At 41.2% G+C, this 24930-nt stretch overlaps 1 protein-coding gene across 5 annotated transcripts; it reads left to right on the top strand.

Moving 5' to 3' along the window:
- The first annotated feature begins 563 nt into the window (after window positions 1-563).
- On the top strand, window positions 564-24551 carry ampd2b (adenosine monophosphate deaminase 2b). 5 transcript variants are annotated; one of them, XM_056385071.1, is made up of 19 exons: window positions 564-839; window positions 1041-1211; window positions 14210-14334; window positions 15416-15546; window positions 15644-15712; window positions 15820-15922; window positions 16073-16262; window positions 16964-17105; window positions 17247-17336; window positions 17526-17655; window positions 17756-17950; window positions 18105-18236; window positions 18341-18504; window positions 18997-19123; window positions 19226-19389; window positions 20332-20452; window positions 20651-20824; window positions 22239-22349; window positions 22465-24551. In XM_056385071.1, exons 2-19 carry the CDS (start codon window positions 1103-1105, stop codon window positions 22678-22680), a joined length of 2493 nt encoding a protein of 830 aa, XP_056241046.1. In that variant the 5' UTR covers window positions 564-839; window positions 1041-1102; the 3' UTR covers window positions 22681-24551. The 5 variants fall into 5 exon arrangements, with proteins under 5 accessions (XP_056241046.1, XP_056241045.1, XP_056241049.1 ...); XM_056385073.1 differs by lacking the exons at window positions 564-839; window positions 1041-1211 and adding exons at window positions 9296-9408; window positions 9605-9740; XM_056385070.1 differs by lacking the exon at window positions 564-839 and having other exon boundaries at window positions 853-1211.
- Window positions 24552-24930: the final 379 nt, after the last annotated feature.

Raw genomic sequence — 24930 nt, 5'->3', positions numbered from 1 at the left:
TCAGAGGTCAGGGTCAACTACACATCAGGTGTAAACAGTGGTTTAAAGGATGACCTTGCATTTAAAGGCATCTATGGTCAACATGCCTCCCTGCTTGAATCGCAAACACCACACAAACATTTAATTCTGTAAATGCAAAAAGTGACATTTTACAACTGCACCTGGCACTGAAAGTATTTGATTGGTTACTTGAGTTAACATCTGTTTCGGACACCGCAACACTGCATGAGGGCTGGTCCTCTCCATGATCTCACCTCGCTCAAATAGAGTTAGCATATCTGCACTTACCGAGGTGGCCCAGCAGCATTTTGATAAATGGCACATGAATGTAATATTATGACTTGATTACAATTTAATGAAATGTTATATTCTATTGTGTGTTATAAACCATTTATTAAATGTTTACATACAGCTAATAAATGCCAGATGTAGAGATATTTTAGTGTTTTTGTATTTAAACTTTTTAGTCAATGCAATAGACTATTAGATGGAGATTATTATTATTATTATTATTATTATTATTATTATTATTATTACGTAACCACAACTTCTCTCCCCTCTGGTTTGCCCACACAGATTTGTGGTTGTCATGGCAACAGCAGAACTGTGCACTGCTGCTGCTGCTGTGTGTTTTGCACCCTGTGTGTACGTGTGTTTTTGTGTGTTTTGCATGTGTGTTTGTGCGTGGCACGAGCCTCTCCATACCCCCCCCCCATACCTCCATCAGCGCTGCAGCTCAGGCACGGGAGCCTTTGGGTGGGGGCGGGGCTTTTTTCGCTGCAGAGGGATGCTCTGCAGCCCCATGCTGGACCAACCACTCTGGAAATCCCTGCTCACAGGCACGTAGCACACACACACACATATACACACATATATACACACATACACAGATTTACGCTGACTGCAATCAAACCCCCTCAAGCTCCGGTCATCTGTGCTACATCCTCCCTCTCCTTTCTGTCGTTTATCTTCTCTTTTCTCCTCCTCCTCCTCCTCCTCCTCTCTCACTCTGTCCCTCTCCAACGCTCTGTCGTCTGCAGCTCTGACTCACTCAGCTCTCCTTGACCCATCTGAGCCAAGCTGAACCACACAACCTGGGAACATGTCCTCCAACCTGCCCCCTGGGACAACAGCCGGGGCCGCCGGAGCCAAAAACAAGCCCCTCTCCCCCTTCAGGAAGCGGGGCAGCCTGCAGTACACAGCCAGCACAGGTGAGTGGAGGGAGACGGTTTGAGTGTAACAGGAGGAAGAATCTCACATGAACTGAGCCTGGGGCAGTAAAGCTGTGGAATGTGCATCTTTAACTGAATTGTGACTTTTTGAACTATGTCATATTTTGAGTGATTTCATATTTCACTCCTGAGAAGAGAAGACATGGGGTGCAGCACTTTTTGTCTGCGAGTAGTTTGGGGAAATGCAAACCTGTTGATTAAGGAGGTGCAGCAGAGGATGCGCTCAGTGGATGATTTCAACATTCATACCCTCCAGTTTCATGTCAGTGTGCCAGCTTCGGGCTTTTCCTTTCATCCTTCGTTCTCAGGCTTATTTTTTGGAAAATACAAACTGTACGTTCTCGAGCATCAGCCAGATCCTCCAAGCCAAAAGATTAGCCGGAGCTGTATGAAACCATTTTCATGCTGCCGAAATGTTGCAAAACTCATATTTCATCGGTTGTCATGTTGTAACTTAAAGGATTATATGCTCTTCCATGAGACGGTGATCCTTTGGCTTGTGACAGTTTTTTAAAACATGTTGCATATGGTGAAAAAAAAATGCAAGCTCAACCTAAAACATCAGTTTTTATTGTGTACTATATAGAGACTTTTCTCTGGACGACAGAGATGTGTTGCTTAGATAAATGTGATGAATATGATTATGATGGTGTTTTCCACTCAGCCCGATAGCAGTACGTGGCCTGGAGAGAATAATATGTAGGTTGGTACCTCAGGACTTGATCCCCCGCTGAATGAAAGGATTAGCTTCCTCTCTGATGTATGCACTCACTGATCAGCCTTTCATCCAAACTACAAAGAGTGTAGAATGACCATAGGACAGAATACCAGCCATTTAAACCCCCCTCCCTCTGTTCATTCACTATCATCTCTCAATCCAAAAACATTTTCTCTGAAATGTAAAAAAGGGCTCACTCAGCCGAGATTAATATCATGCACACGACCGTCAGTGTCTTCACATCATGTTATTGGTTACAAATTTCTCTGTGAGACATATTCAGTCTGTGAGGATTAGCTTTTATTAAGCAAGACAAAAAAAAGGAAATGTGGTGAGATGATTTCCCTTGTTCCCACCGCACGTTCTGTCCTTTAAGATGTTCCAGACCTGAATGTTAATATCCTGAAACAAAGCTGAATGAGAAAGACGTGACCCTTGATTCTTGACATCTCGAAGTTGTTGATATAATCTCCACCTAATGGTGAATTTTAAAAATATTAGAATTAAATAATGCATGCACAACATTGTCCTAAAAATAGACTGTATCTTTGTAGACACCCATGTCATGTTACAACCCTGGACACAACAGTGACACGACAGTGACACGACAGTGACACGACAGTGACATGACTGTGACGTTGCAGTGGCTGCCAAGATAGTCAGAGATTGATTTTTCACCCCGACAACACCAGCTGGAAGTCTGAGTGATGCACTAACCCTCTGCCTCCAGTCAAGATGTTCTCTGTGATTACCCTCATTTACGGCTCGTAGCTCGACAGCGGCTATTACCGAAATTGCTCTTGAGTCTCAGACTGGGATTAATAAATAGTTAAGATTTCATAGGCTTTTACTTGTTTTTTGTCTTTTCTTTTATTGTAGATATAAAGGAAATGCACACTATGTGCAGATTCTGTCCTGATGCCTCCAGGATTTGATTAGAAAGTCTCTGCAGAAGCACATTAAGATAATATTCATGTTTTATGTTGTTAAAGCGTCCAGGGAACCATCTGAGTAAGCAAAGATGACATTTAGGTGACTCATCTTCTTTTGTTTTTTCGAGAGGGCACTCGTTTAGTTTGGGGCAGATTGCACAGTACTGTCGGTGTAAATGATAGTAAGTATGTGCAGTGAAAACAGGCTGCAGATGCAGTATCATTTGATTGTATTGTGGTTATTTAAATGATTGCTAGTGTCATGTCTTTAAATGCTTAATGTATCTTTAGTAAAGTGATTGCTATTCCTGTTTCTGCTGCATTAGCTCATAAACGGATCATCAATAAATTATAGACTGTCTGACACTCATTTCACTAGTGTGATTAACGATTGTCCGAATTGACACTTAGCATGCTGGAGGAGCTTTAGCTTAATAGATTGTTTTAATAAGAACCCTGAACTTTCTACCTAATGTAATAAGATCTCTGCGGATCAATCAGCACAGCAGAGCAAAGCAGATGTGGAGGTCTGCAGCAGGATCTAATCAGTACTAAATGACTTTGAATTATTCACAGCTCAGCTTTCTTTAAAGGTTATGGACCCCATACACATTATATACTGCTGCATGTCCTCCACACAGCTTTTTGCTTGCTCGTGCAGTTGTTGTGTGAAGAGCTGAGGCATGGCGTTGTCCATATTTAGCACATTATTGCAGGGAGTGCGGAGTGAACGCAGCAGAGAGGGACTATGGGTGAATCACTTCTCCGCCTGTGAAAAGGGTAGCTCTGAGATTAGAGCACCACCCACTCACCAGTTATTCTATTCTGTGACTCCCAGTGTTTTACACTTGTTGTTCCACTTAAATAAACTCAAATGAGAAGAACCTCATGTAGCAGCAGATGTAAGGGACTTAAACAGACATTGTTATATAGATTAATAGCATTAACACAAACACAGGAAATATTAAGATACTAATTTTCAAACAAATTTAGAAAGTGCTTTACAGAAGTAAAACAGACGAAAACAATGGAATTCTAACTACTCACAAGAGCACATAAAATACATGACAGATCTGTCGTTTACAAGAGTAAAATACTTGTATTTTTTCAAAATACAGTGCATCATATTTTTTAAACTTGAGTTTTTGTATAATTTCTCCCATCAAATACAGGTGGAAGAAGAATTAACGTACTTAACTTAAGTAAAAGTGACAATACCACAGTGTAGAAATTCTCCATTACAAGTAAAGATCATGCATTTATAACTCTTCAGTAAAAGGTTGATGTTGGACCTCTAAACACACTGTACATCGCCCACGACTCGTTCACGCCATCCTTTGGTTGTGTCACACCTGTGTCATCGTTACATGGCCACACAATGTCAGGGTCTGTGCCGTGAACAAACACAGTAATGACAGGTTAAATGTTAAGCGCTGTCACTCCCTACTGCCACGCAATCTGTAATGGCTCAAATCGTAATTAATGATCAACTCCGACCCAAACACGCCTTCGTGTGATAACCTTCAGTCAGTCGCTCCTCCAGTGCATCCACAGCACGTCTGTGTCTCTCGTGTTACTCCTGTCAACATCTGGCTTGTTAGAGGTCTCATGGACTTGGGCCCTGGGGTGGGACCACATCTCTTTGTTGTATTGTTGCGCATACATCACTGTGTGGTGATGCAGTAGATAAACTGCAGACACACCTGATGCCGGTTGTGTTTTGCAACACTTCGAGGTGTGGAGAGCCAGAGTCTTGTTGGAAAGGTACAGTTTATGCTGCTCTAGATCTGTTTTGGTGACACGTTACTTTGAGTCCCTTTTTATAGAAGACTAACAAAAATGTATTTAATAGTTTATAACTCACTATAATTTAGTTGTAAGCAGATATAAGGACATTGTGTGTGTGTTTATGAATGTACAGTATTTATCAAACATAATAACTTTATTACAGTTGTATTTTACTATATTATTATGCATTTTCTGTTTATACACCTGGCTCCACTTGTATGTTTTAAAAGGAGGAGTTATAGTGGTAGACAAATACATTCATGAACACTTTGCTTACAGACACTTGATAATGTGTCATAAATGATTTATTAAATGTATAATCACTGATTATAAATGCCAAATAGGGGGACTTAAATCTGGGAGGAGACTGACCCTGCAAGTTACAGGCCCATTGCTCTTCTGTAAGAGAGTAATAACTCAAAAAAAGTTTTGGACACAAAATTAGGTGACGATGTTCTCATCAGACCACATTTATCCCTTGTAAATTCGATTTAGTAATCTGTGGACTAAATGGTCTTATGTGTTTGAGCCAATGATATAATTTGGGTTTGGGGTAAAATTCTTACTAATGGAGACAAATCACTCCCTTTTGACTTGCAATGGGCGTAAAGTAGAGCGATCCCCTTTTCTCCTTCTCAGTAGCAATCAGAGGTCACCCAGGTATCTATAATGCCGATGATTTATTGATTTGTCGGTCTGACCCTGTAGTTGCAATTCCAAGTTAAAGTCCTGCACATACTGCGTCATTTTAAATCTAAACATTTCAATCGTTTTCTCCATGTGTGATAGATGAGGATAGATGCAGAGATGCTGAAGGGCCTCGATCATATTTATTCCGGCACTGTCCGCTGCCTGTTCTCTGTCATGTCTGATGTGACATATTGTTTCTCCAACAGTATAAAACAAACATACAGCCAGGCTGTAATTTAGCCCTTCAGTCTCATCAAAAGCAGGCTCTCATGGTGGCCATGGTTGCAGCCAATAAATCAATATACCTGACCTGGAAGTCTCCATCATCCCCAGGCCTCAAGAGATGACTTGCTGTTTATAAGATGGAACAGATTTCTTTTGGCTAATGGAATTCAATGAGGCTGTTTTTGATATTGATGATACCTAGTTGTGTAACTCATGAGCTCTGCTGCTACTTTTTTACCTTTCTTCAGTACGAACGCTCTGTTTTTCACTTGTGTTGCCCTGCTGCTGTGGACTGGCCCCCCTCTCTTCCCCTCCGCTGCAGTGGTACTTAGTGTCTTTAGTGTGTACTGTGTTTTCATTTGTTTTCAGTGACTGAAACATTGTAAAGTTCAGTCATTTTATTCTGTGGTGTAAACTCAGTCATTAAGTTCACATTTACTCAAGCACTGAACGGAAGAAGAGTGTTTGAGGTACTTGTAAGTTACTTGAGTGTTTTCCATTTGATGATTTGTGACAGTTATAGTTACTAGCTTTTTTTAAACTAATGCACTAATACTAATACTGCAACTGATTAATCAATCAGTCGATCAACAGAAAAATAATTTTTTCAACTATTTTGATAATCGACTAATGGTCTAGTATTCTCTGCTGTCAGTTCTTAAAGCGAGCATTTGCTGTTTTTCTTTCTCATCTGTGACAGTAAATTGTTTAGATTTAGATTTAGATTTTAGTTTTAGGATGCTTGGTTAGAAAAAACTATCAAACTGAAGACTTCATCGTGGCCTCTCAGAAACTGTAAAAGCCTTTTTTTCTTACAATTTTAAAAAACATTTTGTAGACTAAACGATTTATAATGAAAATAAACAAATAACTATAATGAAAATAAGCATTAGTTGCAGCCCTGGAATGTTTCTTACAAAAAATGTAATCATCTCACGAAACAAACATGCTACAGATGATCTATAAAAATATATTGTATATAATGATATAAACATTTCAAACGGGCCGTTTGTAATATGTTTTTCAGCTTATACTCTTACTTAAGGAGAATTAGGAGAGCATGACTTTTAGTTGTATTGGAGCAAGTAAAGGGTCTGCTTTTCTTGCATTAATGAATTTAAAATAATGCTTTTCCAGCCACTGGAGTGTAAATTGATTCCTTCACTGAATCCCTGGCATCACGATGAGCTGGTGTTGATTTGTGTGATGCAGCGTTCGACCATCAGAGGGAGCGTGGTGTGAATCAATGCAGCCACACTGATGAATCACTGAGCGTCGCTCCTGTTTGTTGTGTTCCTCTTGGGGCTAGAACAATTTGATTACTCCTCTTGAAAGCAATTTTGTCCCCCGGGAAAAAAAACACAACAATTTAACCTTGAGAGGCGGAGTGGCAATTTGCTTGTTGTCGAATCACATTTGACTCTCTGTAGTGCTCTGCGTTTTTCTGTCCAGTTTGTCAACAGGCCTTCTCGAAACTGGAGCAATCCAGTTTTAGAGCACCTCTCTCCGTGAGCAAATATGTTTCATTTACACTACATGATGTCGTAACTGTCAGGATGTTTTCAGCTGCTGGTTTATGTTTCCTTTACAGGTGTTTTGAGTTTATTTGTCTATTTGATATGGACTATGCATTTCAACACAGTTTCAGAACGAGGAAGACAAAGAGTTTATAGCTATTGCTTATTCTCAACTCCTGTCCCTAGTTAGGCTTTTACATGTATAATGTAATTAAAAGAGTCAATGGCAAAAACAACACAAAACAGACAACATTGATAATACCCTACAATTAGCTAAAAATATACACTTGTACAGTCTAAAAAGAGACAACAGGCTACAAATAGTCAGACAAAGACAATTAACAATAGATACAATTACCTAGAAATGAGTACAGCTCTTGTTTGCTTTTAGCCAGCACTTGTGAATATAAAGTTTTCTGCGTATTATTTGGAGTTGTATGGGAGTCATAATCGGATGATTGGTGAAAACGACTGTTTAAAGCATAAAGCTGACTGTCCATATTTTTCTTACTGTTAAAGAATTCAATAAAAATGAATTCATCCTACGTTTCAAATCCTGATATAGATGTGAAACGATGCAGTATTACATCATAGGTGGGTATGGACATGTACTAGACTTTAGACACAAAGTACAATTTGACATCCTTACCCTGACTACTGAAGTACATTTTGAAATTCTCAAGCAAAGGGTCGAGTAAAACACACACAACCCTGCTGCTGTAAATACTCACTGGATCACCAAATCCATGGGTGGAAATAGTCTCGACAAATACACTATTTACTTCTGTTATGCTAATATCTACAGTGAAAAGCTGTTTTAGCAAATTATTTGATTGTTTTAAAACTGAAAAAAAAAAATATTTGTGACAAACTTTTAAAGATTTGCTTCACGGATTACAGATATCAGAAAGTACCGAGAGACAGAACTGACATATTGTTGTTTTAGGTGTTTTTATATGTTGACAATAATATAGAATATTCTCCAGCTCATTAAGAAAAGTGTATAAAACAGCACAAAGCACACATTAGATAAGATCTGTGTCGGGGGAAGGAAGGTAAAGATTTCTTCTCCAGCTCTGAGTTTCAAGTGAAGACAACTTGAGTTGAACTCTAGACAGTGTTGAGCAAGAGAAGATAAGATTGGCAGTGCAAACACTTCATACAAACGCATGTTGATTGAGCTTAGAATCTTCTTTTACTCCTTCGCAGGTTCTGTCAGCATTGATTTTTGTCTTTTAGGATTACAACTCTTTCTGAAAAGCTCATTTAGATGCTTAGTAAAAGGCTTCGTTTTTTCAAACCTTTATTGACTGAATTAAAGGTCAGGCCTTGTTTGGTTAACAGCTCAGATAAATGTCTTGCATTCTTGATCTGCCGTGACCGGATGTTTCTCTCCAAATCTTCATGAAACTGAAAATCATGGAGTATTTTCATACAAATCTCTCTGTAACCAGTGAAATGAGACGTTGAAAAATTCTTCATTTTTCAGCACTTTTTTCTTTTCACAGTCAGCACATGCAGTCATGGCTGTCATCCAGAGCAAATTTACATTCACTGCAGAAGTATAATAAGAGGAGAGATATGACTGCAGAGAAACCTGCACACTGCAGATAGAAGGAAGGATTTCACAAAACATTTATTTTTTCTTTGTCATGTAATTGCGTCAATTCACTGAGGTATTGATGTGTTATTTCATTCAGCACACACACACACGCACACACACACACACACACACACACACACACACACACACACACAGAGCTCTGTGTTTATTGCACAGGAGAAGAGCATGTTCCAGAAATCGCTGCTGCATCCATAATGGGGACAACGTGCTGGCCCTTTAATTTCATTCATGTGAGAGGAGATGGAGGCAGGGTCTCGGTCATCTCCCTCAGACCGCCGCTATTCAGCTGGCGAAGAAAAGACCATGACATTTCAAACCTTACTGCTGAGACAGCGCCATCTTATTCACACACATGCACACGGACGACACAAACAGCCTGAACACATGGTCCCCTCAGCAAAACACAGCACTGATGATAATGCAGTCAGGAGAGGGGTGCCGTTAGAGAAACTCTCAACAGGAGGATCCATATCCACTGGTGATGTACATCGTCCCCCCCCCGCCTCCTCTCCCTCCTGTGGTACATTCCAGATAGATGTCAGAGGCATTTAAATGAGGAGGATCAGCTCCAGAGGCAGCTAGTGCAGCGACAGCTGGCCTGAACCAGGAGGCAGACAGAGCAGAGGGGGGTCACACACTGGGATGTGAGGGGGAGTTCATGGATCTGCTGGACCAGCTCTGTGTATGTATGACAGGGACAGATTAAGAGAATAGAGGAGATGACTGTTTGACTCTGTGTGTGTGTGTGTGTTTGTTGATGTGACAGCGTATGTATGTTTTTGCCCAGGATTGTCATGTGCCTGGGTGTTTGAAGTGTTTCTCTCTTGTTTCTCTCCATCCCTCCCTCCCATCACGTTTAACCCATCTTGAGAGGACAGCAGACGCCATCCTGGGCCGTTTGCTGTTTGGCATGCTCCATCTCCCAGCCAGGACAGCCTCTCTCTCCCTCTCTCTGTCTCTCTCTCCTCTCTCAGCCCTGCTAGCCGCTGGTTAACGCAGGCTCTGAGGAGACAGGTACGCTCCACTACCCTCACCCCGTGCAGAAAGCACAAACAACCCTCTCCCCTCTAACCTCCCAACCCCCCCTTTTCTCCTTTCCCTCTTTCACACTCACTGCCACTCTCCTCTGCCTGTCCCTTGACGGCTTTGTGTAATAGCCCTGAGCAGTGCTGTCTGTACTGTGCTGAGGAGAATGTGTGTCGATTCGTTGTCCCACAAACTAGCTTTCTCATGCCTTTTTAGGACGGTGTAAAGGTGCACGGACTGTGCACAAACAGGCAGGCCGAGCAGATCGATAAAAAAGAAAAGGTGCTGAGTTCACCTGCAACTGTGCGATCCGATCCAGACGGTTGTTTTCAAGGCTAGTGCGTATTCTACCTTCATATTTCTGTATTTATTTCAATAGTGCTGAGAGAAGTAAAATGAGCACAGGAAGGAAGTTTCTACTGGGAGACCAACACTGGCCTGCTGACATGCAGTTCATGCAGCTGCAGAGACTAAACCAAAGACTTCGACTACACGTCTTGAGAGACATCAGCTGTTTGATGCAGAGCCAGTGAGAGATGCTGGAGGAGGAAGTGTGCTTTAGAGGAGCAGAGAAGATCCAGAGTTAGATCCTGCTGCATTCTCCCTGCTGTGCATGTGTGTTTCTCTTTTAGACAAGAGACTCTGTGTATGATCGTGAGCACCCAGATTTCATTTTAGTTATGCTGGATTGCTGGATGCTGACACATTTTCTTGCGAGCGACCGGATCATATGAGAACTGGCATTTTGTATTCGTTTTTATGTTCATGATTTTATAGCCTCTCTTACTTGTGGAGGCCAAACCGCTTCAATCAAAATATTCTGACACTAAAAACTAGGGCTTGGTATTCAGCCTTGTTAGTTTTTTGCTACTGACCAACATGTATCCAGAATCCAGAGTATCAAAAACACTCATGGACTGAATGCCTGCCCTTCATTCTTTGACCCAAATTAAATCAAAATGTGGTGAGTTTTATTCTCTTTTGTTTATGCAGAATTGTACAGCTGCTTGTGCTCAGACAGCATTTAATGTCTGAAGACTTTGGCTTCTTTTGTCTAATTAAAAAAGGGCTTTTGCAGAAAAATCTTCCTTAGAGTTTCTTATATTCCTTAGAGTGAGGCATTGAGACATTTTTGGTATCAGTACTGAAAGTATGGAAGTGTACTGAAAACTTTCACGATACCCAACCTTAAAAAAACATATCAAAAGCTCCAGTATTGCACTGCTACCTCTGTTTTCACACGTGTCTTTATTTGTTTGTCTGCAGGATTACGCAAACTGAACTGAACTGATTACGCTACTGAAGCGATCTGCACCAGATGTAGTGGAGGGGTGGAGCATTGGCCAGAACTCTTCAAATTTTCCAGGAATTTTTTGAATCACTTTATTTAACATTGCGATATAGGGGATATATTTGAGGAACTAGTGTGTGGATCTTGATCAATCCGACATAGTCATGGTTTTTTGCACAATATAATACAGATCCAGGTAACAATCCAGATCTGGTGGAAGAAAATGTTTGGCCTTGGTGGAGGTATGCGCCATTCCTGTTTATATTTGTCGTTCCCCCGTAATCCTGCTTTCTCATGTCAGCTATGAGTACATTTGGCTTTTACTCTGAGACATTTGGCACAGAAGCTGTGAGTCAGTGGCATTTGTTGTGGGCTGAATACCAAATCTGCATAGTCAGTGGTGACAGGTAGACAGTGGTTGATGATGCATGGCCTGGTGGTAGAAACAGAGAGGAGAGAGAAAGGGATAAAAGAGAAGGAGTCTGAGGCTATTTAAGTATCACTGAGAATTGTGTGTATATATTATGAAATTGAATTCTGTGTGGGCAGGTCACTGAACTTGTAACGAGTTGGACATACTACAGATGAAGTTCCACAGGATGTCTCCTGACCCCGGGGCTCTTCTTCCCCTCTGGCCTGTGGGCTTCAGATGACTTTCCACTTGTCATCTCATCCCCGAGGACCTTTTACACCGCGCTGTTCGATTTGAGTTGGACTGGAGTTACAATACTCTGTGTCGCTGCTGAAATATGCATGCCTGTGGAAGTCCCTTGGCAAGCTGATACTTTCTGACCTTGTTTTGAGGCTCAGTGGTGATATGGAAGGATGAGCTGTGCGAGACTGTGTGTTGCATTGTTTTTAATTCAACATGTTTTTGTGTTAAGTGTCTGTTAGAGCGTGGAGACGGCTAGTTTGAAATCCTCATGTTGTATCAGGCTCTCTTGCTGCTTCCCCTCCTGCTCCTGTTAGATCAATAAGAGCTTCAGCTGACTAGATTACGTCGTATATATATTCCATTCAAACATGGCTGACTCTAATTTCTGAGTGGTTTTCTCTCCAACTGTGGGGGGATGAGTTGTTACATAACCATAGATGCTACTGATCCAAATATAGCAGCCATTAGGGGATTAGCTCCAGGTCCGGTGGGCTTTACTGTGGCCCAGCATGATGTCTTTGCCGCTGGTCGCCTCCTGCGGTCCAAGCCACTGTCCACTGTTATCCTCACAAACTGATATGCCCCAAACCGACAGCAGAGACAACATCTTAGCTGGCCATTACATTACACAGACGCACCCCTTCCAATCACCAGAGGAGAGCCTTTCTGTGTCTCTGTGGACTTGGCTGAGGCACAAGGACGGTTTAGTATCACAGCATGTGGTCTCACTTTACTGAGGGACATTTTTACTTGCAATAGTGTTAATTTAATGGTGTTCTTTCTCATTTATGTAAATGATTTACCAAATATGTCCAGTAGAGTTTTTTCAATAATGTTTGCAGATGACACAATATTAGTAATAAGTCCAGGTAGTTATTTTCTCAATTAATCGATTAATCATTTGACTTTCATCAACAGGCCAAATAATTACAGTACTTTCGTTTACCTGCAAAATTAAAGATATTCCCATCAGACTCATGTGCTAATTAGCATAGTGTAGCATGCTAACACACTAAATGAAGATGGTGAACATGGTTATACCTGCTAAACATCAGCACTGCTGTGCCTTGGTACAGCCCCACAGAGCTGCTAGCATAGCTTTAGACTCCTGGTCTGGTTTTTATATCTTAAGATTTAACTTTGACAGTTGATTTAGTCTGAGATACTTGTGTATGTTTTAGCGTTGATGCCTTGTGGTGCAGGCAAACTTGTCCTGCATGTTGAGTGGGATGTGTTGATTGGACAGTGTTAAGCAGAAGGTGATAAACATGGGGTCTAGCCAGTGATTACACCATCTCCTCCTTTCGCTTTATAGCTCCCATTCTGTGTGCCTCTCACCCAGGGTTTTTATACCTTTTAATGAAGCTTTTTGTAGAGTCCTAATCAGCCCAGTTAATTGGACTCTCTGGTCTCCTTTGCTGTCCCCACAGAGCAGACAGACTCAGACATGCTGTGTTAAATAAATCAGTCTTTTAATTCAGACGGGGCACAATACAAAGACCCTTACAGTTTCATTGTCAGACTGCAAGTATCATACAGAATACCCTCTGTGACCTTGTGTGTATGGTCTATAAATACTGACAGACAACAGGCCCACTGACACTCTAGCACACAGGATGAAATATTTAGCAGGATACTGAATATTTCAGAGGCAGGTGCGTAGTTTCAAGGGAAAGATTAATATCATTGCAGACAGACTACTAAATATACACCCAGGGGGACACACAGCAGTGAGGCAACAGGCATTGTCTCGTCTCACTGTTTCTGTTTCTCACTGACGAATGCTTAACATCTCTGTTTTCCCCAGTGTTGTTGACAACTTGTGTCCCAGCGTCAACTCGCAGCCATCCTTGTCCCAAGTCTCATTTTCAAGGACCATCCCCCTTCGTTTTCCCTCCTCGCTTTTCCATGACAACTGGGTTTGTGTAAAACGTGAGCCTTGAAAATGGCAACAATGGAGGGTTTTAGCCGGTGTATGTGCTGATGGGCTCTCCACCTGAATGGTCCATTGTGCCTCAAGGCACAAACAGCCGCTGAGCTCAGACCTCCACTGTTGTGTAAAGGCCCACTGACGGAGGAACAACAAGCTTCTGCAGGCAGTTTTTGGTCACTGTGAATCAGTTATATGTCGAAGGAATGAAAAATCACGCAGTAAAAATACGCTCATCATGAGCTACTTTATCTTATTCACGTTTATTTCTAGCCCACTTTTTCCATGCTGAGGAAAAGGAGAAGACATCTGCTATTTTTATCAAGATTGATAAGCTCATTGACGGTTAATAGGACACAGCTGTTGCAAGCAAAACTGATTTATCATCCCTCCAAACTGAAATCATCTGCTGTTACTTGTCTGACTTGTGTCATTAAAAGATACAGAGGCCTTAATGTGCTGTTCTCAAAAGTCTCAAAACAAAGCTGGGATTATTCCTCGATACCCACTTTCTCCCTCATTTGATGATTTCCTTCTCTCTCTGCCCCCCCCCCCCCCCCCCCCCCCCTCTATATCTCCAGTTGATCTCCGTGGTGCCCGCCACCTCCTCACTTCCCAGCATTCCTTGCCTGGGATCCCTGTGGCCTTGAAACAATCCATTGACTTGCGTACATCCATGGACGGGAAGTACAAGGAGATTGCAGAAGTCAGTGCTCAGCGACTGTGCCCAGTTATTGACCTAATAAAGTAACATTGGTACCACTTTACGATAAGACAACCCTTATAAAGGATTTATAAATGGTTCATAATTAGGTTATTAACTTAGTTGTTAACACTTTATAAATCATAAATAACAATTGTAAACCAGTTGTAACACAGTTTTCATACATTGATGCAGGCTCACTATTTGGCAAGATCAAGTTAATGCTTACTACTCATTAATCTTACTAATGACTTACTACCATTTATAACTGGTAAAAGGAGCCTTATAGTAACTCATTGATAAACCCATCATGGGTTTTACACTTTACAATAAGGCTTGTTTTTACCAGTTATATATGATAGTAACTCATTAATAAATATTGATGTGTTTTACCCTTTAACCAGCTGCAAATGTTTGTAACTGATAAATAAATGGTTGTAAAATGAGATGAAGAAACATGAAGATGGATGGAGGGAGACTCACAGAGATGTGAACAGTGGGACAAAGAATGGGTGAGCAGTTAACAAAGAAGAGACCAACCTGCAAAAAGCATCTCCATGTTCTGATCAACACCTGTGATTAGAATGAGGACGGCTGCTGATACATGTCAGGGTAAACAACACTGCCAAGGCCTTAGAGGATGAATCTGGTCATTTGATATGATCATGTGATCTGCCATAATTTGATCTGCCACATGAAACTTTTTGACCATTAAGAAGGTGACGATGGTTCGATGAACAAACGGGATGAAGCAGCAGGTAAGAAACGCTGGATGATGGAGAAACAAACAAAGATGGAGAACCAAGAAATCTGAGTAACTGAGAGCTGCGGCTCAACAGCACAGAGAAATGTGTGCTCACTATTTGGCAAGCAACAGGTCACTGTTGGCCTTTTTATCTAATGTGTTTATAACAGCTTATAAAGGAGTTATAAAGTCTTAACAAGCTATTAAATAAACTAGTTATAAATCATTCATACATCCTTTATAATGGTATTCTTATTGTGAGGTGGTACTGTAAAATTTATTTAAACTTAGTTGTGGTTTTCATAATGTTGTTCACTGTGTGTGTGTGTCTGTGTGAAGGAGCTGTTCTCCCGCAGCCTGGCAGAGAGTGAGATGCGCAGCGCCCCCTATGAATTTCCAGAGGATAGCCCCATCGAACAGCTGGAGGAGAGACGTCAGCGCCTTGAGCGGCAGATCAGCCAGGATGTCAAGTAAGTGCAGGAGCTAGATGGTTAATATACAAGCGCATGTCACTGTGTTTGCAGTCAGACTCTGCACTGATGATCCTACAGTGAGCTCTGTCCTCAGGTTTGAGCCTGACATCCTCCTGCGAGCCAAACAGGAGTTCATGAAGACTGACAGTGCCACTGATCTCGAGTGAGTGTCGCCCCCGGCTACAGTCAACAGTAATTAGTCATTAAAGCAGACAGACTCATACCACGGCAGAAAGTAGAAAGGTTATTTATTTTTTGATCTGTCATTAGATACATGAAGGAGCAGAGCCAAGCTCCTGACCTGCAGGAGAGAGAGCCGGTCCCAGAGCGAGAGTACCAGAGAGTCACTATTTCTGGAGAGGAGAAATGTGGGGTAAGTCACTGCAGTACCACAGGACGAATTAGAATAGCAAGTAGAAGTATTTCACACAGAATTTCTTTTTTTGCCGTAATAACACCTCCTCTGTAAAGAAGACACCTTCTGTTGTTTTATTCCTTTTCATTCAATTGTTCTTCTATCAAGGTTCCCTTCACAGACCTGTTGGATGCTGCCAAATGCGTGGTGAAGGCTCTGTTCATCAGACAGAAGTACATGGGTCTGTCGCTGCAGAGCTTCTGCAGGACCACCTCTCGTTACCTGCAGGAGCTGAGTGAGAGACCCCTGGACCTGGATCTTTACGAGGAGGAGATCCCAGAGACCACAGGGACTGCAGGTATGTACACCTGCACCACCACACCAGTGTCCTCATGTCCCCCGTACTCTGACGCAAACAAACAGCAGGTCGTGATTTGTCAGCTATTAAGATAATTGATGACTTAATCAATTAATCATTCATTTTAGGATTGGCTGCTTTTTTTGTTTTTCTCTTTTTCTCTTGTTGTTTTTTATCATTGTAAATTGAATTTGGATGAACTTGAACAAGCAAAACAAGCAATTCGAAGACATCAGTCCATTTACTTGTGAAAAAAAACACAAATTTGTCCCAAAGAGTTGAGTCTACAACAACAACATCCTCTATCCAAAGAGCTTCAGCTCAGATGAGCAGAAATTCCCAGAACAGGGGAAGAAGAAAACCTCAGAGAGCGCGACAGAGGAGGGATCCTTCCTCCGATGGACAAACCACAAAAACAAACAAAAAAAATGCAATAGATAGAAAGAAACAACTATAATTATCTGCTTACTCAACAATTAGTAATCTGTTGTTAATATGACAACAAGTCATGTCCAGTGTCATTTGCACCACTCTCACATTAAGACATAACCGGGCATACCCACAGATTTCACAGTCCATCTGCTTACACACCCCTGAACAGGCTGTCACAGCGGCAGGCTGTTAAAGTCAAACCGTCGTTGCATGTTCGTTGCCACCTCGTTCAAACCCGTGACACAGTGCGACATTCTGTCTCCTCTCAGATGCCACAGTGCACCCGCCTGTCTCTCAAACGCACCCGTACGAGAACCAGGACCCTGCCAGCATGCCCCCTGACATGGGTTACGGCTGCAAGATGGTGGATGGTGTCATGCATGTGTACACAACAAGGAGCATTATGGAGAAGTGAGATGTTTATGATGAATCACTTGGTTGCACGCATGCTCTATCTTGTAGTCCTCAGTGTGGAAGGATGCTTGTCTGTTTTTAGGCTCAGTTCACACATTTTGTTGGCAGCAGCGTCTTCAGTTTTTATGTTGCTAACAGGAGCACAGAGCTGGACCTGCCATATCCAGACCTGCAGGAGTACATCGCTGATATGAACGTCATGATGGCCCTCATCATCAACGGCCCAGTGTGAGTTTAAGTGCATACCATATACGTTTGGTTTCATTTTAAAGAACGCTTCAAAGTGGTTGACCATCAGGCATCTTTGGCGTCTGTATCCTGTTTGAACCATCTCTTAAAGACAAAAAATCTCAGCAAAATAGTGTAGTGAATTTCCAGAATATCTCAAATATTGTTTTTTTCTTCTCATTGCCACAGAAAGTCCTTCTGCTACCGTCGTCTGCAGTATCTGAGCTCCAAGTTCCAGATGCACATCCTGCTGAATGAGATGAAAGAGCTGGCGGCGCAGAAGAAAGTCCCACATCGAGACTTTTACAATATCCGTAAGGTGAACTTCAGAGCTGTTTCTACTTCCCCCAATCAGAATTATTTGTTGTAATCATGAACCAGGCTCCAATCTATAAGTTTTATACTGTTTATCTGTACAGGTTGACACACATATCCACGCCTCGTCCTGTATGAACCAGAAGCACCTACTGCGTTTTATCAAAAGGGCCATGAAGAAGTATCCTAAGGAGATTGTTCATGTGGAAAGAGGCAACGGTCAGACGCTCATGGAGGTGTTTGAGAGCATGAACCTGACAGCCTTTGACCTGAGTGTGGACACCCTGGACATGCACGCAGTAAGTAACGTCCATGAATGATAGATAAAGAGCTAATCATTTCAGAAAAGCTGCCCGGTTAAAACGTGTACCACCATGTTGAAATGACAATAACTCAACTAGATGGCAGCTTCAGCAAAAAACGTAACACAGCGCTTCAACGGTCTTTTTGCAGGACCGTAACACTTTCCATCGATTTGATAAGTTCAATGCCAAATACAATCCCATCGGCGAGTCCATCCTGAGAGAGATCTTCATCAAGACGGACAACCACATCGAGGGGAAGTACTTTGGTCACATCATCAAGGTGCTCACTGAATGCATAAACAATCACTTGCACCACCCTGCAGAATGACTGTATGGGTGGGCGGCTGGCGCCCTCTGCTGACTGCTTGTGTCCCTGCATCTCAGGAGGTGATGGCCGACCTGGAGGAGAGCAAGTACCAGAATGTGGAGCTCAGGCTGTCGATCTACGGGCGCTCCAGAGACGAGTGGGACAAACTGGCCAAGTGGGCCGTCAAACATCAGGTCTACTCCACCAACGTGCGCTGGCTTGTGCAAGTGCCACGACTCTTGTGAGTAACCTCAGTGGTGGGAAGTAACAAACAACATTGTCTCAAGTACTGGACTTAAGTAGGCTGCAATATGTAGGTGCATATATTTGAATATTATCATTTAACGTCACCTTATATTTCTACACTAGGAAATATTATACTGTTTACTCCTCTACATTTACAGCATTTGACAGCTGCAACAGGCTCTTCTTAATGACTTCTTTAACATTTAATATGTAAAAGCTTTCTGCTGATAATTCTTGTGTACATAGTAAAACTGTAAATGTATTTGCAGGGTTATTTTGACTTTTACTTAAATAAAGGAGCTGACCTTTAATATACATCTCTGAGTAACCCTTGAGTTTTACAGACTCAGACATCAATCACTAAGCATTTTGTAAACATCTGTGACACACATGAGTAAAATAAACACCACAAATGTAATGATTCCTCAATACATCCATAATCATCCCACAACTGACTTAATGGGGCGTGTTTCTCCTGTTTTTAAAGTGATGTCTACCACACGAAGAAACAACTGTGCAACTTCCAAGAGATGCTGGAGAATATCTTTATGCCTCTGTTTGAGGTGACAGTCAACCCCGGCAGCCATCCAGAGCTGCACCTCTTCCTTCAGCATGTACGAAGTCGTTCCTGTGGATTTATGTGGATTTCATCTTTCACGTTTGTTTCGGTGAATCCTCAGAGGGTTTCATGGATCTGTTCTTGGTCTCTCACACAGGTTGTGGGTTTTGACAGTGTGGATGATGAGTCAAAACCAGAGCAACATATCTTCAACCTGGATAGTCCGTTGCCAGTCAACTGGACAGAGGAGGACAACCCGCCCTATTCCTACTACCTCTACTATATGTATGCAAACATGACTGTGCTGAATCACCTGCGCAGGTTTGTAACCACCCCTCAGTTCAACTGGCTGCTAATATCTGCTTTTTGTTAATGCCAGCAGTCTCTGATTATATGTTTTTGGTGCTTACAGCAAATACAGCAAGAATTAAAAATAAAGATAAAAAGTACCACCAGAGAAAGTTTCACTAACTTTCTCGAGTGGTACCTTTTAACTTTATTTTCAATCCTCCGCACAGGCGACAGTCGGGGCTGGAGACTTTATGTTTTCAGGATCTCCGTCCATCCGTTCCATTCAGCTCAGTAACGCTGTGAAGGAATTTCTTTCACAATTATAAACTTATGACAAAATTTCAGACTAATGATGACTATTTTATATGATTATGGATAAACAACGTGGATGCAACCTGAAACTAGTCTGAGTGGCGGAGGCAGACAATCATGAAGCAGTAATTCTATATTTTTTGCTCTCAGAAAGTCTTTGGTAGGAATAGGTAACTCATTTTTATATATACACAACATTATGTTTTCACAGCCTTCATAAAAAGATTAAAAAATGAGTAGCTTGTAAAAGACACCAACGATTACCTTCATGATTTGCCTCAGTTGAAGGGTTTTATTGTCACAGTGAGGTTTGTTCACCTTATTTTTGTTAATCATTTATTCACAGTGACATAGAACGCACTGAAACTACTGGAAGTACTTTTTTGTAAAAAAAAAAACAAACAAACAAAAAACAAAACAAATTAAAAAAAAATTTGATAACACAATAATATAATAATATTACTATATTTGTCTATTAATATTAACATAGTACAGCTCAGCAGAAAATACACTCATATGTTTAGGGATGCATCCTTTGCCCTTTATCTGTCCCATGTCTCATATTTGAGTCACTGAGGAACCACAGTGGATGTTCACTTCCCTGATTGCTTAAAGCTGTTGAACTCACCCTCCCAGTAACTGTGTGTCATCTCTTTCCAGGCAGCGGGGGTTTCACACGTTTGTCCTACGTCCTCATTGCGGGGAGGCGGGGCCAATCCATCACCTGGTGTCTGGGTTCATGCTGTCGGAGAACATATCCCACGGGCTGCTGCTCAGGAAGGTGGGACCTCAATATCATAGCATCCGCTTCATTTCATACACAGAGGAGAGCTTGTGAGGAAATGTTGAATTTAAAGAAAGTGCCAGGATCATCGAGATCATCTGGTTTATGTTTGTCTAGCTGAGTCACATTTTCATGCACAGTGTTGCTTCCTTAAATGCTTTACAACTCACAACATTATGCCTAATGTCGCTCCAGGCTCCCGTGCTGCAGTATCTGTACTACCTGGCTCAGATAGGCATCGCCATGTCCCCTCTCAGCAATAACAGCCTGTTCCTCAGCTACCACCGTAACCCTCTGCCAGAGTACCTGTCCAGAGGCCTCATGGTGTCTCTGTCCACAGACGACCCTCTGCAGTTTCACTTCACCAAGGTCAGTGTACACTCAAACATTTGTGACAACCTACATTTTATAGGTTTTTTGTAAATTTTGTTGTTAATCCTTTTAAATTTGAATATGTAACTAATATTAATGGTATTAAGGGATGGTATATGTGACGAGAGGAAATGTCTGATTTTTTATTTTTATCCGATTTGGTCTAATTAGAAATGCCCTACATTTTGACCATTGTAAGGTACATGAAGTCAACAGACATGCTCCATATTTGTATAAGCTACATGTTTTTTAACACATGGCTTAACTGGTTGCCTCCTACCTGTCTTCAACACTAGTATGTCCTTTAACATGTCGGATGAGAGAAACTAGATGTTAGCTCATGTGTCAAGCTGTTTTTACAACAAAGAATAACAGATTTTTTCTTACACAGGCTAAAAGATCAATCTATCTTTAAAGTCAGATTTTCATTACATCGGGGGCGCCTCAGTGGCTCACCTGGTAGAGCACGTACCATTTAGGCTTAGTCCTTATCACAGCCTGAGTTCAATTTGACCTGTGGCCCTTTGCTGCATGTCGTCCCCTCTCTCTCTCTCTCTCCCCAACTTCCCTGTCTCTCTCTCACTGCAGCTAAAATAAAGGCATAAAAAAGCCAAAAATAATAACTTAAAAAAAAGATTTTCATTACATCAAGCCCCAATTTCAATATAACAAATCTTTCAAAAAACACCATGTCACCTTAATCACCCAACCTCAACAAATGATATATTGTTTCAGAGACCTTAGTCTCGTTGCAAAGGTTTTTCAGCATCCTCATATCACTGCAACAACTGTTACACACAATTGTTTCAGACTTGGCTCCAAAATGTTTTCCACACAACAGTTAGTCCGATAAGTCCTATTTTCCATTTTTAATGCAAATAAATAAAGAAATAAAAGGTGTGTCCAAAAAAAAAACGTACTCTCAGAGTCTGTCTTTCCCAGATGGAATTGAAATTCGGTATCCACACCCGAGGGATTCATAGGAAACAATGCTACTGGATGCACTGTGGGCGTGCTGTACACACATACACACGTTTCTTGTTTTGCTGCATTTCTGCTTCCAGTGGTGATTTCAGATGAAATTCTGGGATGTGTATTATTAAAACAAATCATTTACCAACAAAAACCACGGGTGTCACAAAACCAACCAGGGCTCATATCTTTAAATCTTTTCAACATTAAACAACACAAAGGCAACTAAAACAAAGTTTTAAACAAACATCTACAGTATTTCCAGCACCGAGTGTCACGAACAGTCACTTTAAACATCCACCTTTCCTAAATTATAAATTTACTGTCAACAATTTCTGGCTATTTACTGTGAAATTAAAACTGAGTTGCCTGAGGTTTAATTAAAAATGCTGCATTGTCTTAAATCCTTCAGTGTAAGTTTATTTGTTGCTCTGTGTAGGAGCCCTTGATGGAGGAGTACAGCATTGCTGCGCAAGTGTGGAAACTGAGCTCTTGTGACATGTGTGAGCTGGCCAGAAACAGTGTGCTGATGAGCGGATTCTCTAATAAGGTATCGATCATCCATCCAGCACATTACACAATATCCAGTTTTACTGTTTACAACATACCACTCCTTCCTCAGTTTGTTGTTCTGCAGACAGTTTAATTTCACTCTTCTGGGTCAGGTCAAAAGCTACTGGCTTGGCCCAAACTACATAAAGGAGGGACAGGAGAGTAATGACATCAGACGCACCAACGTTCCCGACATCCGTGTGGCGTACCGATACGAGACCATGTGTGAGGAGTTAAATCTAATCACGCAGGCCATCCGCACGGACGAGCTGGAGACCATCGAGGAGGAGGGCAGTCTGTGTATGGCAGCTGTGCAGGCAGAGAAGTGAACATGCAGCACAACACAAACAAAATTCTCACAACATTCCCTGTTTTCACATCAGGATTTTGTACAGATCATATCACACCTGTGAAAAGAGAAAAGCTTCGTCATAAGACTGTGAAAGTCGCTACCGTGGCAATATGAGAGAGGACCTACAATCTGTGTACCCAAGGTGTTTACTTCTTTTAGTTCCTTTGAGTCATTCTTCGTTTCGTGGTGTCGTGGTGACCTCACAATGTCTCTTGATCTATTTATTTTTAAATGATTATATTTTCATGGTATGCAAACACATTTTGTCAGAGTTTCTGTACAAAGTCGACATTTCCTTTAATAAGCCCTGAAGAATATTAACATTATTCTTCCCATTAATAAAACTTCTACACTGGATCCAACACTGACCAATAATAATAATAATAATAATAAGAAGACAATTGGGAAAACATTTTCAAAGTAAAAAGGCTCTTGACTACATGCAGGGCTGTAGCTAACACTGAGAACACTGAGGTCATGTTTGTGCTATCTTTACGGGCAAACTGGAGGTTTTAGTTTTAGTTTACATTCTACAACTAATCACATGGTGACTCTTGTACGCTGATTCCAGTATTTATAATCTTCACATATTCTAAAATAAAATGGTTACACACACAAACTGGTTCTTACATAGAGATTAGTTTCCCCTAAACATTTACATAGACTTTCACGTCTAACTTTTGTCTCACTAACTGAGCTAACTGGGAAAGCTAACGTCAGCTTGCTAATATTCCACTCATTCTGAACTATATGACTTCTGCACACACCTTTAAAGGACAGGCAGTTATAGATTGTTTAAAATATTGTTGGAACAGTCAAGTACAGATGTTTCCTAGAAACTGATTTACACACTGCTTAGTTAGCTGTGACATTTCGTAAGTTTTACTTGTGCAGCCTGACTTACTGAATCACAAGTCTGAAACTATCCAGAAGTTACTATGAATACAGGAACAACTAAGTAATGGATTGACAAACCCCCTCTGAGACTTATTTTGGGTATTGCTGGGAGTGGTGGGTGAGGCGGACTTCGACTGGTGACCTCAGTATTTCTACAGTCCTGGCTACATCCCTGACTACTTAACACATCATGAACTTTTGCAGCAAAATCTGTTTCACATGTCATGCAGAAACCTTTAAAGAATATTCATTGTCAAATTAGGCTAGTGTTTCTAGTCAAATTAGAAACACTACCTGATTTTGTGTTTGGTACGGTTGGCAGTTTCTACTGTAATCATCCACAGGACAATACCTCATGCTGTATAACTGGCAGACAGCGCCACATCCTCAGTACTCCCACAGCTGCTCCTTGTGATATTCTTGTTGTTGGTTTTTTTTTGTTTTTTTACAGTCTTTACATTGATTCAGTAGAGTTGCATGAAAGCACGTCAATATTTGTTTCTGGTGTGCAGTAATGATACTCCTTTGTAGCATTACGTTATTATACTAACTCTTATTTTGTGACATTGTTTCTACAGAACTGTAACTCTGATCTGATACCATCTGTTCTTTACACACAAGTATTTAAAGTATAAGCATTTTTGAATCATAGTCCAGTGAATGATGCATGATGATCCGTTCCGTTCCAAGGTCAACCAGTGCCAAATCCATGAATAATCTATTTTTTAGAGAACTGAAAGTGGACTAACTTGACAAACCGGTTACAATCTCCTGCCTTCAGTTTGGGTCCTGATGTTCTAGTAGGGCTATTTGTTGCTACTACATGCCCCCCCCCCCCCCCCCCCCCCCCCCCCGAGAATTATATGTGATGTTTGTGAAATATTATTTAATAACATGTGTGTCTATGAAGAATAAATGTTGTTCACGTTGAAGTGCTTGCCTCCCTTCAGTTTGCATTATTCAGAAATTAAATAAATGTCATCTGAAACTGAAAACTGTCGGTTACAAAAGGTCAGTTTGAATGAGGTTCAGCAGTCTATCATTAGTAGCTGTTCTGTAGAAATATGTGTGAGTGAGAGTGATTATGAGAAGTGAGACAACGAATGCATTGTGTGGTGTGTCCATATTCAGCTCATTATTCTCTAATGTGGGTCAGTCAAAGTGAGCAGGAAGTTCAACACGAAACTCAGACCAATCTTTTTTTTCAAAATTAATGAATTGAGGTCTGGCTGCAAAGAAAATTCACACACATTCTCACACAAACACTGTTTTGTTAACCTTATAATATGACTTTATATGTGTGTATGCGACTTAGTGTGTCTGGCAGTTG

This window comes from Seriola aureovittata, chromosome 9 (assembly GCF_021018895.1).
Source record: "Seriola aureovittata isolate HTS-2021-v1 ecotype China chromosome 9, ASM2101889v1, whole genome shotgun sequence".
In the NCBI taxonomy this organism is placed as follows: Eukaryota; Metazoa; Chordata; class Actinopteri; order Carangiformes; family Carangidae; genus Seriola; species Seriola aureovittata.
The sequence above is the reverse complement of the archived record's forward strand: the minus strand, read 5'-3'. Positions and strand labels throughout refer to the sequence as shown.